The sequence below is a fragment of the Rhopalosiphum padi genome, chromosome 4 (genome assembly GCF_020882245.1).
Source record: "Rhopalosiphum padi isolate XX-2018 chromosome 4, ASM2088224v1, whole genome shotgun sequence".
NCBI lineage: Eukaryota > Metazoa > Arthropoda > Insecta > Hemiptera > Aphididae > Rhopalosiphum > Rhopalosiphum padi.
The window spans coordinates 20,810,725-20,830,399 of NC_083600.1; the positions used below are offsets into that span (position 1 = coordinate 20,810,725).

A 19,675-nucleotide genomic window follows, 5' to 3' on the forward strand; every position below is an offset into this window, starting at 1 on the left:
GAAAATACAAATAAGGTTAAAATATTTATCACTATAGTTATGTCAATCAGAACTGAATTCAAAATGTTACATGATTATAAATTAAACATGATGTGCAAACATTTTGGTAAATAATTAACTATTAATTACCGCAGATAAAGTAAATTAAGTAGAATGAAAATTCTATTTATTTAATAATTTTAATATATAGGTATGTATATATATATATATAATGACCAGAAAAGAAACTTGTCTAGTCTATTCTAACTACCCAATACATTGAATATAGATAAAGTTAAAAATAGGTATATGGATAAATATTTTAAGTATACGAACTAACCTATACGATCATATAATTTATATATGCTCATAGTAATTAATGTGAAATTATTCATATAAAACGCATTATAAAGTGAACTGAAATGTAATATGTCATTTGTCCTTACTGAATAGTATTTTAAAAAGTATTTTCATTTGTTAGACATGAATTGGTTTTAGAAAATTTAAAACGCATAATATTTTTATACATTGTATTTACCATGTATTATTTGTCCTTTCTATTTGTTGTATAGTTTGAAGTGTACATAGGTACTACAAAAACTTTAAAATTTATTTATACTATGATAAAAAATATTAAAAGAATAGATTTTTTACTAATTTAAGGTTTAATAAATAAAGTTGTGCATCCTACTTTCGCGAGAAATAATAAATGTTCTTCGTTAGAAGTATCACCCTGTACATATTTTAATTTCTTACAAGAATTCATTTAAGTAAATTAATTTTTTCCAGTATTTTAAATTTATTTAAGCAATTAAAAAAAAACCATTTACCACACACATAATGTAATGCATGAACAATATTTCTGCAATTATAATTTTAAATTTCACAAACGTGTACAACAATAATTAGTTCATACTTCGATAGAAATAAAACTAAGTATTAAGTATTCTCCGGAAATACTACTTGAAAACGTTTATATAAATAAAAATATAAAACGAAAACGACACAATAGAAAATAAAAAAGGCCATGAAATATTTTTTTCTATTTAAATATAAAACTTTTATCCGTGAATTATTATTTTATTTAATTTAAAAACCAGTAATGTTCAAGAGAGTCCTTCTGGCTTCTATTCACTTCACAAAACGTAATGATTAGTATAATAATCTAGGTAAGCATAATTTAAAAATAAAGGCGTGAGGATTTGATTGAATTAGAGTAATATATTATTTATAAAAGTTTAAATCTTAAATGATAATATTATTCTCTAAATAATAATTAACCACGATCAAATTATAAAAAACATTGATATTGAAATATATCAAATATATTGAATTATTTTATAATATTTTAATTATTATTTTATATTGAATTGAATCAGTAAAATTACATACGGCGACATATATGCAACTAAATACACTTTTCTGTATGAATTATAGCTAGTAGTTGTCTCTGATGGATAGGCGTTCAAGCTAATGCCGTTATTAATTTATCATTTAATAAAAATAAAAAAACAAAAGGATCTTTTTATTTATATAGTTCATATGTTTTTACAATTAAACATCAAAATAACACAAAAGTTATTTTCACCTATGTTTAAATTATTTCAAACTTCATGTCATTTATAAAAAATACCCATAATATTTAAATATTTTATTGCAAGACGAAATTTACGAAATTTAACATAAGAGGTGAAAAGAAGTGTAATACTATTACATAATATAATACATTTAGCCAAATTATAAAAAAAATATATATTTAAATTTATATTATTATAGTATACAAAATAATATTTTTTACACGGGCTTCGAATTAAATAAACAAAAAATATGATAATATTTGAACTAAATTCTATAACAAACAATAATTAGATTTAGATTAATTGAGTAATTAATTCGTTTATGTTCTGCAAAAGATAATTTAATAATTATAAACCATTTATGGGCATCGCTGTGGGAATTCGTTTGATTGTATTATTACAACTTACAAGTACTTTCATTAATTGCTATTTGTTTTAACATGTAATTATTTTAAACACTGAATGTGTTTTTATGAGATAATAATTAGAATACCTAGGTATTAAAATTTTTTAATAAATACCTCAACTGACCTGAAATCATATAATATTTTTGATTTTTTAATTAATTTGATATGTCAACAAAAAAAATGACTGACAGAAAACATTAACAATATACTATATTGCATTATAGTTCTAACAATGAGAATATTTACATATTATATTGTTTAAAGTAAGACTATAATAAAAAGTAGTAAGTACTAAATTTTAGCCTACAATAAAAGAAATCAACAGCCATGGCATACTACAAAAATACAAAATATATGAAAACAAAATATTTACTCTAAGTTTTATCACTATAATAGATAATTAATTTTAAAAAAAACATGATCAAATAATAAATTTAAAATACATTATTATAATGCGGTTATGTATTAAGAAAAATAGAGTTGATTAACGTTTGGATAACAATTATATCTTAGATATAGACTATGATATTTTGTCATTTGCTAAGCAGTAGGTTTACTGAAGACGTGGAAGTAAACTGTACTTAGATTTTTATAATGAAAATTAATGGAAGAATAACTTAATATCGAATTCCAGATAACTGCAGAAAATCTATAATGTTGAACAATGTATTATTGCATGCAACGTAAAACTGCACGAGGGCCGAGCAACAGTGTATGGAACTGGCAGGGCAACTATTATATTAGTCATATAATATGGCTCTCGAGATCCCTGATAGCTAGTGAAGATGAATACAGCTAAACACTTTAATTCAACAAGCATGGTGTACGTCAAGTCATAAGATAGTACTAGTAAAAAAATTAAAAACGAGTCAAAGATAATTATTGATTGGATGACACGAGACGAAACTAACTGATCATTGGCACAGTTAAGGTAGTATATGATAAATATTATCTCTGATAAAATGGTTTTAAACTGTATTACATAGGTACTATTTGAATATTTGAAATCGTCGACCATGATCATCGGTGAAAAAACTGTTAAGATGCATCCGGCAGGTGTCGCGTCGGCGATTGGCATCATATAAATAAGACACTGTTACATTTTGACGGCAGCATATATTTAAAATGGTTAATATATATATATATATATACTATAATATACTTATATGTATATAAGTTCTGTATCCAACAAATTAAAAAGCTCAACAATAATTTAAATTAATCGCACAGATAATAAAAAAAAAAAATTTGAACAAAAAAAGCCATACCTATTGAATAATAAATAATAATCACCCACATACGTATACATTATTATACATGGTACACGTATGCTTCGACATATTATTAAGTATAGAAACGATACGACTCATTAGTAGAAACAAAAAACAAATAAGTACACATATGGCATGGATATACATATAAAAATATATATGGTTGTCGTAAACTCTAGGTCTAACAGAATTGGTCCTATACTATGGCTATTATTTATTTAAACTAAACGACATTCAATAATAGTAGTTTGCTTAAAACACCTATGATATAGGTCTGAAAATTAAGAAAATAATATTTAAATATCGTATGAATATAATATACGATAACAGATAATCGATGACATGTACTAAAGCTGTAAACACAAGTATCGATAAAATTATATAAAAAAAAAAAACGTAGTTATCTAACACGTTTTTAAATCGTACACACTAAGTAAAAATTGTTTGATAATACAAGGAATATTATGTGAATCGACATGTACACATGATTGATACAATATAAAAAAACATGTATACGTTTTGGTCTCGTTTTAATGAAATAAACTATTTTTCTTAAATCCCTCACAGATATGAAACAAAGTTGAAAGTCTTTCTTCATAACAATATCATCTAACTGCATTAGCCGCGGAACCGAAAATTAAAATTCAACATTTGGAAAAACGGACGCAATGAGATCAAACAAGATCTATCATGAAAGAAAGTCATAGAGAAAAACGGTGGTAAATACGTCATATTTTCTCCACCCACCGATTGTTATTCATCTATTATATTATATTATCGCCGTTTTCGTCGGCGCGGTAGCTGTAGTTGCAACGCAGCATTGGGTGAAAGTCGGGACCAGCTACAGTATATAGGAGCGTAAAATTCATAACCTACACATAGTATATATAAGCACTGTTATTATTATTATCACATTATGAGCAGAGATTTTTTTTTGTTTCGTATAAATTCAGTATTGTTGTTAATACGGGCGTGACTAATCCGTCAAGGTATATAATATCCGTGCGGCGGCGGGGAAGAAAGGATATTACAAATATTATATAGGTATATTGTTGTCTCTTCTGCAGTGGAGACACGCGGGAGAACGACAACCAACTATCATCACGATCAAATACTGATGCAGTAGAAGAGGTGAGTAGGTGAGTAATATGATGAACAGGGGTGGGGGTTAAGTGGAGGTGGTGGCTGAAATGGGCTGAGTATTATTGCCGTATTCAATATATACGCTTCGCCTATACTGCCACCATAAAACAGATATATATGTATTTGTATATATAATACAATATTACATATATATATTATTCTGCGGTTCGTTGGCCACGACAGTGGTATAATATATACATATATATGTACATAGTAGTGCGGGAGAGGGCCTATATCGGAGACTCGGAACCGTTCTAGATCAATGTCGATGGAATAACACAATAATAACGAAGATATAATAGACGTTAAGATCGCGATTGTCGTCGACGAGGAATACGGCGAAACGAACCATTTTGTATAACAATATAATATTTTGTTGCTACAGTGTGATTTTTTTTTTACGAACAGACGTTTATAGTAACACTACTCATCCGCAATAATATGCACATCCCAGTGATAACTATACGCATTCCTATTAGGCAGCAGGATATAAACGCAAAGCACACGTATACGAATATTTCGTTTACTTGCATGTTTTTCTTAACAGAAGTATACATTCACTAGGTCGTCTTGGTATGACACTACACAATATTCCGGCGTCATCCTTTCAATTATTAATAAATTTCTATACTCGAATCGGAATGCTATGCATATATTATTATTAGCAGCGCACAAATTACTATTCAACATCGCAGGCACAGCATACACACGACATACATATTGTAATATTATGATCTCGTTTAAATGGCACAATCGATGGTCGACCCAAATTTATCAACTGGGTTACTGCATTGCGCGCGAGTATATATTTTGGTTTGACTGCCATAATCGATCGGAATGAATAATTTAAAACGTATAAGTTCTATACAACTTCGTAATGAATGATTTTCTGTGTACGGATATAAGCTCCCATAAACCATTACAGACAAAAAAGTTAATATATATTATATATAAGTCTTAAATATTTCACATTAATTTCATTAAGTTGACTATATGAAGATATTATAGACTACAGTTGTTATTTAATTTGTAATTCATCAGTATAGTTCTACTTTGATTCTAAATCAAGTTAATACAAATATATCAAGACAAACTATTTTCTATTATGCATTCATATATTTGTTTTTATAAATTAAATGATATTCGCTGTAAATGAGTTAATATTTAGAATAACAAGATAAATATGTCTAAACTAGAAATTTTATATAAAACTATATAATATTGAAAGAGAAACCGCGAAGAGTAAAATACTTTAGGTAGATAATTTTACTCTTCACGAGAGAAACTACGCACCATGACACGAAACCATTCACAAAACTTATCGAAAAAAAATATTCATTATTATAAAACTATATTTATCTAATTTAAAACAATATAAATTATAAACAAGTGGCTCAAAGTTTTAAATTTTTTTAAAATTAACAATTTAACTTTTATGGTGAACTTACAGTGTCTAGCTGTTAGATAAAATACATTTTTTATAGTTGTTATAATACTTTAAATGCGTCGAACATGCAATTTGAATTTAAAATTAATTATGTCATACGTAGTCATTACTAGACACTGCACAAGATTATTTGATGATTATTGATTATAAATGCATATAGTTGTGTGTGTGTGTGTGTGTGTGTGTGTATGTATAGTGTATAGTGTGTGTATACTGTATATGAATATATATATATATATATAAGATTATAATAGTTTAATGGGGGTAATTAATATGTAGTAGTTCTAAACTTATAGGAACAAATACGTTGTATAGGATGTACGGTGTTTGTACAATTCATACAAATTGTTCTTATTTTAATTTTTTAAATCTAACAAAAAATTATTATAACTGGATATTTATTTACTAATAAAATAACTAATTTTCAGGCTTTGCTTTCGTAAAAACAGTTGAATTATTAATGTTTAAAATACAAATGTGCATTATCTATATAGATAGAGTAATGAACTTTCAATATAAATACAATAATTCATATTAATAAATATTAATTTTGTTAAATAACACTAAAAATAAATAGCTTTATCAATACAATGTGGTAGCATAATAGAATAATAAATTATAAAAATTTTATCAAGAAAAAATTGTAGAAAAAACATCCATAAGATAAAACACGTAACAACCCTGTATAATAGTCGTTCTGCTAAGTCAACAATTTGGAAGAGGTCAAACGATAAATCCGCATTGGACACATACGTCACTGTCTCGGAGCTCCAATATAGTTCTATTTTTTTCTTATATGAATAACATATGTAGTCGTAGTGGGCGTTTTACTGCAAAGGACTTGACTCGACAATAATTACGTGTCAAGGTCTATTATATTATTATTTTTTGTGTCTTCCGTTTTTGTCACGTAAAGAACCATCAAGTACTAAGATGAATAGTACGCGTATTTTAAAGCGCACGACAAAAACGATGCAACTCGTTGAAATCCAAAGATCATATTGTTATAAAAGATCTTTACATAAATAACTTACTAGGTTGTTTAAAAATTATATATAGTATTTAATAACTCTCAGTAAATAACGTCTTATAATATAAGTACACTTAACTGATATACACGCCCACTGCAATAATCGACTTCCTACGCGGGTACACATATCCGGTTTTTTTGTATAGATAACCGTGTGTAAAATGTAAAAAAAAAGTCACAGAAAATGCTAATACCAACCGGTGAAGTAAAAAATAAATAAATAAATGAAAATAAAAAATTTATAATTGTGCATTATACTTATTATACAGAGTGTTTCACCTATCCACCTTCTAGGTCTAGGTATCTATACTCTATTACCAGCTGTTTAAACTTTATTTTAACAAATATCATCATTTGAATATACATAACTATAGGTATACATAGGTAATAGTGATCTAACTTTTAAAACAATTAAAATAAGTGTAGATAAATTGGCTACAAGTTACTGCAATCATTTTATTTTATTTTTGGGTAGTGTATAATAAAAAATATATACATTTTAATATTTTTGTATCTGTAAAACATCTATAGCAATAATTTTCAAAAATATTAAATAGGAAAACAGTTGATGGAGATTAAGGCAGTGAAACACTAAAATACCCTGTATATAGATACGTTTTTTCTTGGTGCTCAACTATATTAACGGAATAATGTATTATACACAATTACTAAAAATAATACGGTACACATATTGTACAACATTTATGACGTTTATTTTTCATCAGCCACATGCACAGCGGACATGGCAATTAAGATTATAAGACAAACATCAAGTATGTTTTAACTTATATGCCAATTCAACTACTTAGTACAATATAAAGATATCTTCAATTAGAAGCTAAATAACCAAGAATCTATTAAATTGTATCTATATTATTTATATATATATATGTGGAATCATTGTAAGCATAACTAATATAGTAGCATAGTTATCTACATATCACGTATTGTTATAACTTATATAGATTAGGTCCTAACTCTTAATGCATATTTGTCATTTTCTACAGAAATGCAAGTATCTATAATATATAAGGAAATAAACTAAAGTGAATTTAGTTAGATTATTTCTATGTATTGTGCAACAATTGCAGAATACGATGTGGTGAAAAAATGTAATGTAACAAATATATACCTACATAAAACTATAAATTTTTGTTCACGCAGAATCAATTTAAAATATAAATTTTGACAACGTCCCGTTCAGTTTTTTGTACTTCACACTTTTACAATTTATCATTGTTTCATGACTCGTGAAGAGATATAAATATATAATGAGAAATACATATTTATTGTTATTCATTTATTTTTAATTATTATTAGCATCGAACTTGTCTACTAGATGACGTGTACATTGTTATTAGTATTTTTTAAGACAACATAATTCAATAATAATGTTTATAAGAAACAAATAGGTGGGAAACATAAAAAAAAATAAAATAAATTAGTTAAGTTGATAGTATATTTTTAATGGTGTATATAGATATTATCTATTTTTTATTCATATATTTATAGTTAAACTGCATGAGGTTAAACTGGAAGACAAAATACTGTGGGTATACTTAGATCCATTAAATGTATTTAGAATGTACTGTAGCACATATGCATGGTAAATAAATTTGTGTAAGTATATAAGATATATTTCAATTAATATAATAAATGTGATTCCTAATTGGTATGAAATATTTTCAAAATATTTTGCAAATATTCATATGGTTTGAAAAGTGCTTAAAACAATTTGTCATGGTAATAATTCGACGAAATAAAAATGTAATTTACAGTAAATTTAAATTAACTGTTACGAAGTCTGAATGTATAAAAATGTATAATATAAGTCGGGATATAAATCTATAAGCTGTATTAGGTACTGCCCATCTCTGGAGCATTGTTATAAACGTTTCTCACTTTTATTATTTCACCCAGATAAATGTAATATTGGATAAATAATTATATTAAAGTATTTCGAACTGAAAACATATGAATGATTATTAATAAGAAAACGGTGTAGGTATAATTAGAAAAGCGATTGAAATACAGATATAATTTGGGGATACTAAACTTAATATGTATCTATAGAATAGATGTAGCAATATTTATTATTATGCAGAATACATATATACAATTCTTTTTGCCATCTCTTTCACTCATGTAATACACGTGTCCGTTAAGATACATGTTTACATACAAAAGTACATTATGAATGCAAAATCCCATTAAATATTACTCTACAACGCATATAATAATAAATACTCACGGAAATCGATGACAACAGAAATATTTTATATTATATATTATGTACGAGTATATATAATTATGCGTGTCATAATAATATAACATAATATATTTTGCGATATTTTTCTTTTACGTGTGGATATTGTTTGGAATGAGTCGATATTATAATAATAATAGATTCTATAAAAGTATTACAAGGTCGCGAGTATAATAATTTTAAGAATAACGAAAACAGCTAATATAACACAAATAAAATGTAATAGAACGCATATATTGCTCATTGTTATATATACTTAGCAATATAAATAATATATATTCCCATTAAATATATAATTATAAAGTATATGTTATAATGTGGTGGTAAATTAAAGGTACTTTTATTATTTTTAGATCACATTTTTTGCCATACTTATATTAGTTATATTATAGACTATAGAGACTCACTCAATGACGAGGTACACTCCATACTTAATCTACTGTACAGCAGAACTGCAATTCCTTATACTTTCTAACTTTTTTTAATATGCTACTAACAGTGTTGGGTATCTTAATCAATAATAAAATGGAAAATAAGAAAATAAAATAAAATAGGTAAGATCTTATTACCAGTTTTTCATCCAATTTTCGTTTGCAACAACATAATAAAGTAACAAAATTGAAAATTACACAAAAAATCAGCTGATTCAGAATGAAATAATAATATAATAATATGTTTAGCGAAAATCTAAAAAGAAGTTTTAAAAAGTTATAACCAAACTATACAGAGTTGTGTAATTTAAATCAACGTAGAGTGGCTAATACCCATAAAATGGTGTCAAAAAACATCGTGTATGAAACAATTACATCGTGGCTTTCGCAGAGCACTCAGAGCAATATAATATCGCTAGAATACAGTTAATGAACGATAGATGATAGATTACAAAATAAAATATGTCATCGTTTACAATTATATAATATTAGATACAATAGATACAAGTATACGACACAGTATGGAACAACGCGCCCGCAACAATAACAGCGGGAGCGCGATTTTAGAGGCGGTTTATTGAACAAGCATTGACTGCGACACGGTATTTTCTTCGCGGGTCGTTGGACGCAGTTACGGCAGACTAGATGATATCGTGGAAAACACCTTACGTAGTTATAAGTATAACGTACACGGTACACTTTGCTCGGTCGTTCGTGATGTGATATTCGCGCGAAGATGATATTAATTAATAGCAATGTACAATATAATATATAATATAACTGCAATAATTCCTTACCTATCTATTATTTATACTTACAGATTACAACTATATTATATGAATGACTCGAAATCGAGAACATAATAATTATAACAAATTAAAAATTAATTACTCAATCATATTAACAGAATGATAGTTGAATAAAATTTAATATTTTATTAAGTATTCCCGACATATTATTCACATTTATTTCATAATAATATTATATTTAATATCTGTACTCGATTGATGGCGAAGTACCTAGCTTTCAATTTTATAAATAATAAGAATGCAATCAGAATATCAGATACAATTTTAAATCTCAGTTAAACTTTTCAAACATGAATTTTGATTACTTAAATTATCTTTTTTTTTCATTACCTAACCTCATTAGTTATATTGACTTATACATCCATTATTAGTGCTTAATATAAAATAAATAAGGGCTTCAATGTATATAATATGTATTGTTGGTTTTAAACTTAAGACATAATGGCTCACTACTAGATTCAAATTTAAAACCTATTATCTTTTTTTTGTGAATATATCTATAGGCTATTTTACGTTTTAAAAATGTATTAGAAAATATTATGCACTAAAAAAGTTTAATTACCTATATAATATGTATGATGAAATTAATTTAAAGTTACATAGCAAATTCCGATAAATAATAAGCCAACAAATCATACAAATACATCAAAATTCAAGTCCTAATTGCAAATTACAATATATATGTTTATCACAGCTCGATAACTATACAGTATACGCCCAAGTAGGGTTCCGCTCACATTTGTTATTTTTTGTACACGGCTATTTTATATTACGTTATTACGTATATAAAATCATTAGATACTGTATACCTATTTATTTCAACCGGTCGTAAACTCGTAACGGTACCTAAAGCAGGCTACAGACGGATGCGCGAGAAACGACGAAATTTTTAACCACTGCGGTCGCTGTATGCAGGTACACAATATTGTACACGCGCGTACAGCCACTGACTACTGCACGGTATCCCATTTTTTTAACACTATATAATAGGAAGTACCTTCTATACAAACTATTGTTGCTCATATATGCCGTCTGTGCCACAGTTGTGTACTTATACGTTTTATATGCATTATTATTGCCAAACTATAAGTAGTTAGAACTGTTAGAAGTTACACTGAATATGCAAAAGTACATATTAATAAAAAATAATAAAATATCATATATATAATAATAATTTTTTAGATGTAAAAAAAAAGGTGCAGAGTAATGTACTAATATTAAACATTAAATACCCACAGCAGGTGTCATTTTTCGATAACCGGAAAAGAGGGCCCCGCATGGTGCTGTATAATGCGCTTTTTTTGAAAACGATTTAACACTTGCACTGAAACTGCACGTGCAATGTGCATCGAGCATTACCACAGAGTAGATTGAATTAGTATTACTATGCTATAATAATACTAATAATAGTATCATGTTATACAATAAATTATAATAAATAATAATATATAGCCTTTCGAAAGCTCAGCTTTTTTTGAAATTTTCTCATATAAAAAAGTTACTATATTAAAATATAATATACTAGTCTAAAAGTCACTGGACCAAATTAATAGTACAAATAACATTATTATTATATTTTATTTAATATTATCCTACATCGCAGGTGTTGATGGTATTATTTTTATTAATAATTCATCATAAGACCTTGAAAACGAAACAAAAATATTTTATAAGGACAGTTGAATAAAAAAAATCACTTATAGTGTTATTCTAAAACCCAAATTAATTTCAGAATAGAATAGTATTTCTTCTAGTATTTCCATATACATATTATACTCAATACTCATAAACAAAAACTGGAATGTGAAAACCGATAATAAACCTATTCAATTTTTAATTTTTACTAAGTACTATATAAAGTTAAGAATTCATAAAGTATCATCGATACATAATAGGTAATTACCACTACGCTAGATGAATATCAAAACAGCCTACGCAATAATATTTTACTTATCCTACGGTAATAAATTATCGTGTATACAGTATACACACGTTAAATGGTACCCACGACATAACTCACATATTAAGCATGACCAAGTAAGCGTAATGTAAACAATACTAAACGCCTCCAAATGTTGTCAGAAATCAAATTGTCAATACTAAAATATTCAATTAAAATAATCGCACTGCAATGGTGAAAAATCTATAAAAATATGATTCAACGTTAATATTATGAAACTTTGGGGCGGCACTGCACGTTATAATATTAATTACAACTTATTTACATATATATTTATTATAGCTACATAATATATATTGTATAACTCATTTTTAATAGAAAACAATTCAGTAATTTTTAATATTTACAGTTAAAAATTTAAGATACATAAATAAACTTAATTAGGTAGTTATGAAAATATATTAAAGTGAAAATGAGTAAATATATTTACTGTTTTTTTTATTGAATTTATTTTTAATTTGTTAATATCTCTTATCCGTAAAACATAACACGTACCTGTCGTACCTATATACAATAACTATTATTTTAAAATGGTAAAAATGTATTTCCAAGAAGTTAATATTTTATAGGTAGTCTCTAGTCTCTTTATATTATTGTAGCCAAGGTACCGATTGTTATAAATCTAAAATTATAGTCGCCTCCGGAGTTCAACCAACAATAGTGGAGGATCTGTACGAGCATTACTACTTCACTGCTACCATCATTTATTGATAACATTAGTTCACAATACATTCGACTATGATAATTAAACAAACTTGTATAGTTTAAGATTTTAAAACTAAATATTATTCTTTTTTTTCAACCATAATTTACACGATTTAGAAGTGGATAGATACCTACATTATTATTTTTCATATCTATAAGAAGTTAAATAATTAATTAAAATTTACTGAAGTATTTTTAGAGATAAAATATAACTTACGAATACATATATGTTGGTAATGAAATTGATTCATAAATCGAAAATGTGTTTTAATAATTTAATTGCATTAAACCAGTGAGGAATGGGCGAATGGGTGTGTATAATATGTATGAACAAGAAACAATAATAATTTTAAATAAAAGAGATGGTTTACAGTATTATCATTTATTTTATATTTAATATACAAACATATACATATATTACAACGAGCACGTTATTGATCATTAAACAAATACAATGCAGTTGTGTCCTGTCAATAACTCTGGCTGATCACATCAATGTTATTTTTTGTTATATACTAACAACGTAATACACTAACATATCAGCACTTGAAATAGCTAGAACGAATTTTTAATGAAATAGCCTAATGATAAGAGAGTTCTTATAACCAAGCATAATTTAGTTTTATATTTTTTTTTTACGTTGACAACATGATAATACGTAGGTATCTATATAATAACACATTGCAATCGTTAACCAAGTTATAATATGTTTCAAATTATTTTATTGGAAATATTTTAACAAAACAATAGTGTTGTGTAGTTAGTTCCTGCATTCCACACTAAGGACTAAACTACAATAAATTTAAATTAACAATATTATCCTTTTATACAATTTTTGATAATTTAAAATCTTAAAACATGTTTTAACGTGATGGAAGTTTTTTATCTCTTATTTAATATGCTCTGGCCTGTGATTGACAATAGATAATAATTTAATTTCCTACATTGACATTAAACTAATTAATGAAACTATAGATATAAATATTAAATGGTACTAATTGGAATGTAACGCTTTAACAATACCGTATCTATGCCCTATATATACAATGAGAAATATACGTTTTTAATGATTAATCCTTACAATCGGGGTCCATAACAATTCCTAATGCATTAGGTGAAAACAATAATATAAAGACACCAAAAATCATTGTCAATAAAGTATTATTATAATTGAATAACTTAGAATCGACTTTTTTTTTAAAAAAGAATACTAATTTAAGTCCGAGATTAAGTCACTGGACAAGTTAACTTTGAATGCAATAATAAATTATTGTATAATATGATAAACAATTAACTCAAAAATATTTAAAGAAGCTTAATAATATCTAAAATTAAAACTGTATTTCATTTAGAAATAAGCTGTTTTTAAGCATAGGCGATTGCAAGTTTGCCAATTATCAATGGATGTAATCCAAAAATATAGTAATACCCGAACTGTAAGTTTGAAATCATTATTTTTGTTATTAATAGGTAGGTAAACATTTACATTTTCATTAATGTATATAGATACTCAAAAATTATTTTAATTTTATTTTAAGCTTACAAAAAGTATTATATTATATATATATATATGAATATTTAAAAATAATTATTACCATCTGTTTAGAAAGGCCGAATATTTTATAAAAAAATAAGTTATTTTGGGTCCATGGGTAAACAATAGTTTACTGATTTATCGAAAACGACAATCTAGTACGTAATATAAATTATAGTTATATTCTAAAAAATGCTCTCATACTATTATAGTTTTAAATTGTAATACTATTGTAATTTATTAAATACACAATTGTATATTATTACACACTGATCATAAAGCTACTAACTGGTTGGGTGATTAAATTCAATTCAGCCTTTGACGTCTGATAATAGATATTTGAATATTTCACTTTAAAGACGCAAATCGGTATGTAGTTAAAACTTTAAATATCCGTTGAATGTTTAAGCTTATAACTTATATGATATCTTTATTATTGCAGAAGGCAGAACATATGGAAAAAAATCAATCATTCTAAAATTAAACCCATCCCTCACCTAGCTTATATAAACCTGATAACAAAAAAAGGCATATATACATTATAGTGTGAAGCACTAGACTACTAAAGTGTACCTAATATTGAAAATAAACCAAAAATTTTGAATAACACGGAAAGGTTCTTCATAACTTTATTATTTGTTAGGGCCGTTATAATGGAAATGTTCTCAGTGCACCACAATTTATTAAAAATTGTCTCATCAAAAGCTGACTTTTAAATCTTATTTTATCGGATTCGATTGAAAGACCGCAAATCATTTTCTAAGTCTACACACAACACGCGGATACTATTCGTGTTTGGATTCAGACTTCTAGAGGGCGGCGACCAATAACGCTTTAAGGCAGTGTATCTACGTGCGTAATTTGTTGAGAATCCAAACACGGAGGATGACCATCTAACCGGTTTCCCGACTTACTTTTTTTTTTACAAGGGGCAAGGAAGACATTGAAAATTCACAAAAATTAGGTCAATTGGTCGCGCATCATAATATTAATATGCGGCGGAAGTAAAATTTTCTTTTTATTGCCTATCCTTATCGTCTTTTTTTCATGACCTTCAGTCATCATCACCAATATTAAAAATATAATTTTCTTGAATTGATACCTACGAACATTTAATTACATTTTTGTTTTTTTTTATACAGGTAAAAGGTTAACACTAAACATAATATTATTTTTAATATTTAAGATTCGTTGATAATGGGTTTTCACTTACATAGGAAAACAGAGGATTTAGTACATACGAATTTAAATTCAAAATATTCAGCCCAATGAATTGTTTACAATATATCGTATACTTTAATATAATTATTAGACACTAAAATATATTCCAGGAATTTAATGGGTCATTAGGAACTTGGTACATCAATTTTCTTATTATTATTTATTATGACTATGAGGTAATTTATTTTGAGGCGTTCATAAAAATATATAATTTTAATGTATTATAAAAAGTTGCAAGATTATTTATATACACATTAAAAAAAATTAAAATAAAATAAGTATGTGTTAATTTAAGCAATATTGTGTTAGAAATAAAACAGTCATCGATGTTAAATATAACCTACCTACTATCAAACCAATCATTTGAATTTTTTTGTTTTTTATCACATAACATGCATATTAAACTTTATAAATAAGCAAATAATCTTTAAAGAAAAAACATCCATGAATTAATAATAATATGTATTTATGGTCTACTTTATAGTTTTAACTATGTGACTAATAAGGAGAGAATAGAGATACCAATAAAACATAATTATTATCATTATAATTTGTTGACCTTTAACACACTAAAGAAATGGACACTATTAATTATAGTTATCCTAATGTATTCTTTACTGTCACCCGTTTTATTTGTCTGATATTTTAAATATATTTATTGTAGCAATGTTAATGAATATTTATAAAAGTATTGTCAAATTGTATCATACTGTCAAAATAGTTAATCATAATAAATATTTGACAATTATTATGCTATATTGTTCAGATTATCTAATACAATTAAACAGATAACTTTATAACAAGTAAACTACAATATTTATAGGCAGTTAAGATAATCTATACATTTTTATGACTAGATATAAAAGCAATGTAAATGACAATGTTCAATGGCTTATTGTCATGAGCGACATGAACACATTCCTAACTAACACATTAAAAATGCATAATCAATAATATTGAATAGAAAGTCTATTGCAGAATAAAGAGTACAATGCCAGATAATAGTAAACTATAGAATCATGACTTCTAGGTAGTCAACGAACTTCAAATAAATACAACTGGTTGTCGAATGGTATTACTTAAATGAATCATACGGAAGACCTCTCAAATCAAATGCAGAATGGTCATAAGTGCGGATTACACCGTTCAATCAGATAGGTAGTACATTAAAACTTAACCTTAACTATTACTTAACTTCTACTTCAACAATAATAATGTCATACTTCCTACAAGCGGCATAGACCTCAATAGCGGTTAGAACGGTCAATGATATAATAAAATTGACTTACCTTCAATACACACAACGTGGTCCCTGACTTGTTGAGCGACAATTGGATCAGGTATGAGTTCAATGAGATCATAAATAGCGTAGATGGACGGATGAACGCTCTCGAACCGTTGAATTTCCTTGCAGATGGCAAGCGAATTGTTGGAGAACGGCGAGTGGCTATGGTAGTACGATGGACGGCCGTTCATTTTTCTGTCACGTCGCGCACATCACACTCATTGGGGCAAAAAACGGACGGACGTACGAATTAACACTTAACGTTAACACTTCAACAAAATGTGATGAAAATATCGCGAGAGTAGATCAGCGCGGTAGATGGCTACTGTGAGAGACGCGTATCTCGTTAGCGTTGCCAATAGAGTTTTGCGGAGCGGTGGCGGTTAGGCGGTAAACAGCGATAATTGTATATTGTTATTATTATTTAGAAAAAAAAAATTTAAAAAGCAAAACCACCGCCGATGACTACAGTTCTCGTCGTGCGATGATATCACATCAACTCTGAAGCCAACGGATTGTAATCAAACGATCATACAAATAAACAAAACACTATCTCGGCCAGACGTGTTGTTATCCGTGTTTACCATTTACGCGTTCCTTCCTCTGACCCCTCTTAAACAAAAAAGTATATCGAACAATGCACATGCGCAAACAATTGCCGCCACCAAATCCAATCCACCGATACCGTCACAGATAGATGCCGCTCTAATCGTCCCGACGGCCACCCGCATTATTTCAAATCGTATCTCCACTCTGTAAATGCCTGATATTTTGATATTCCTTTCCTATTATTTCATTATTATTCCTCCTAACCTACTCCTATTGTAACTTTATACATTACATTTACATTTTTCCTATTGTATATATTTGTTACTATGCATTATTTATAATAACCTGTAACTCTTATCTCTTCTACCGAAAAATTGAATGATTAAGTTACAGCCATTATAGAGTTAAATGGAAGCAAAATCATATTTTTATGTAATAGAAAGGTAAACATTTAAATTCACAATTTGAACAAATATTTCATAATAATATAGTTAAATTAATACATTTTCTATTATGTATGCTAAACGTATTTATTTTTGTTCAAATTTATTACATTATTCGTACTTAATCATTATAATAGTTTATATATTTATAAAATGTATTATTGTTTATTGTTATTTTAATTAAAATGATAACAAAATAAGAAAACAAAGAAAATTATTTTTTTTTTAAATAATGAATATCTTGAACTCTGCGTTGATAAAAATGAAATATTAAAGCGATATTATAATTGAATATAAACTAGATGTAAATATTTTATACATCCAAAGTTGAATAGACGTATATTGTGTAATAGGTAATCGTATTAATCGAGTTAACTAATGAAATAATAATAATAATATTTTATGTTTCGAAGTACACAAAAATATAAGTTATTTAATGTTAATTAATTTAATTTCCATCATCACTCAGATAAAGTCAATATTTGGAAAGTTTAAAAAAAGTGCTGTCGGAGAAGCGTTGGTTCTGCAGTAAAAGTACTTCAAATGAAATTTAGAAGTTTCAAAAACAAACAAACAAATAATTTATTTAACTCCCGATGTTTGTAGCGTTTAGGCTAAACAATTGACACTCGAGTCATAGAGTTACTCTGTGTAACCCATTCAAAAAAAACTTAATAATCCAGAATTCAATTAGAAAAAGCATTGTAGTCTTGCCTATAAAAGTAATCAATAAAAGTAATACTTTTTTTTTATTTATTGTGAATTCGTGAATAAAAATTCGACCGACAACTAGGTCATTTGCACTATATTTATAGGTGCGTATACTGTTTTGCTACTGACAATCAGTAACTACAACAATTTTCAGAAATATTAACTACTGGTTTTGTTGTTTTGTAAATTAATTTAAGATTTTAAGTGTACCTTTTGACTTTTATTTAAAATAGATACACATTTATGCCAAAAATTGATATTCATTTTGTGATTAATAAATTATTGTCGGCATTTTCACATAATAATAACGCAGTTATCGCGTTTCATTTTAGCATTGCTCACATAATAACGAATAGTAGTTCAATTTATAAATTTATAAAATGCAGTATCACTATCATCAATATCGAATATCACACCTGCTATTAGAAAATGCAATAATGCGAATAACTACAGTAATCAATTAATACAAAAAGCAATAAAATGTAAAAATAGTTAAAGATAAATATTAATAAACCAACATTTACTTTCGTAATATAATATGTATGATAAAATTGATAACTACAATTACAACAAACAAAGTTGTTTTGTTACTATAGAAGAAAATGCAGTTAACATTTTAAACGTTTTGATCTTTACGGTAAACACAATAATCACAGAATATATACTGCTTTCATTTTAGGAATTGTTAATTACTGCGTTATGCTCTAATAGTCTAATAAATCAATTATCTAAACTAAAACAGTTAAAATGTATATTGATTAATTTAAAATATTAGATACTAATTAAGTACTTATCTGTCTTTAAAAAACTTTTTTTTACAACTTTCTGTGTGAAATTGGAAAAGAAAATCTATTAAAAAAATGTATGTCCGAATAATAACCTATTTCAAATTTATAAACTCTGATAT

General features: G+C 26.7%; 1 protein-coding gene across 1 annotated transcript in view; it reads right to left on the reverse strand.

The window, feature by feature from the left end:
• Positions 1-17,634, reverse strand: part of LOC132928316 (centaurin-gamma-1A) — a 95,743-nt gene extending 78,109 nt beyond the window's left edge. The window contains exon 1 of the mRNA XM_060992900.1: positions 17,070-17,634. Within this exon, the coding sequence (XP_060848883.1) occupies positions 17,070-17,256 (187 nt within the window). The 5' untranslated portion in view covers positions 17,257-17,634. The remainder of the gene's footprint in view (positions 1-17,069) is intronic.
• Between the last annotated feature and the right edge of the window lie 2,041 nt (positions 17,635-19,675).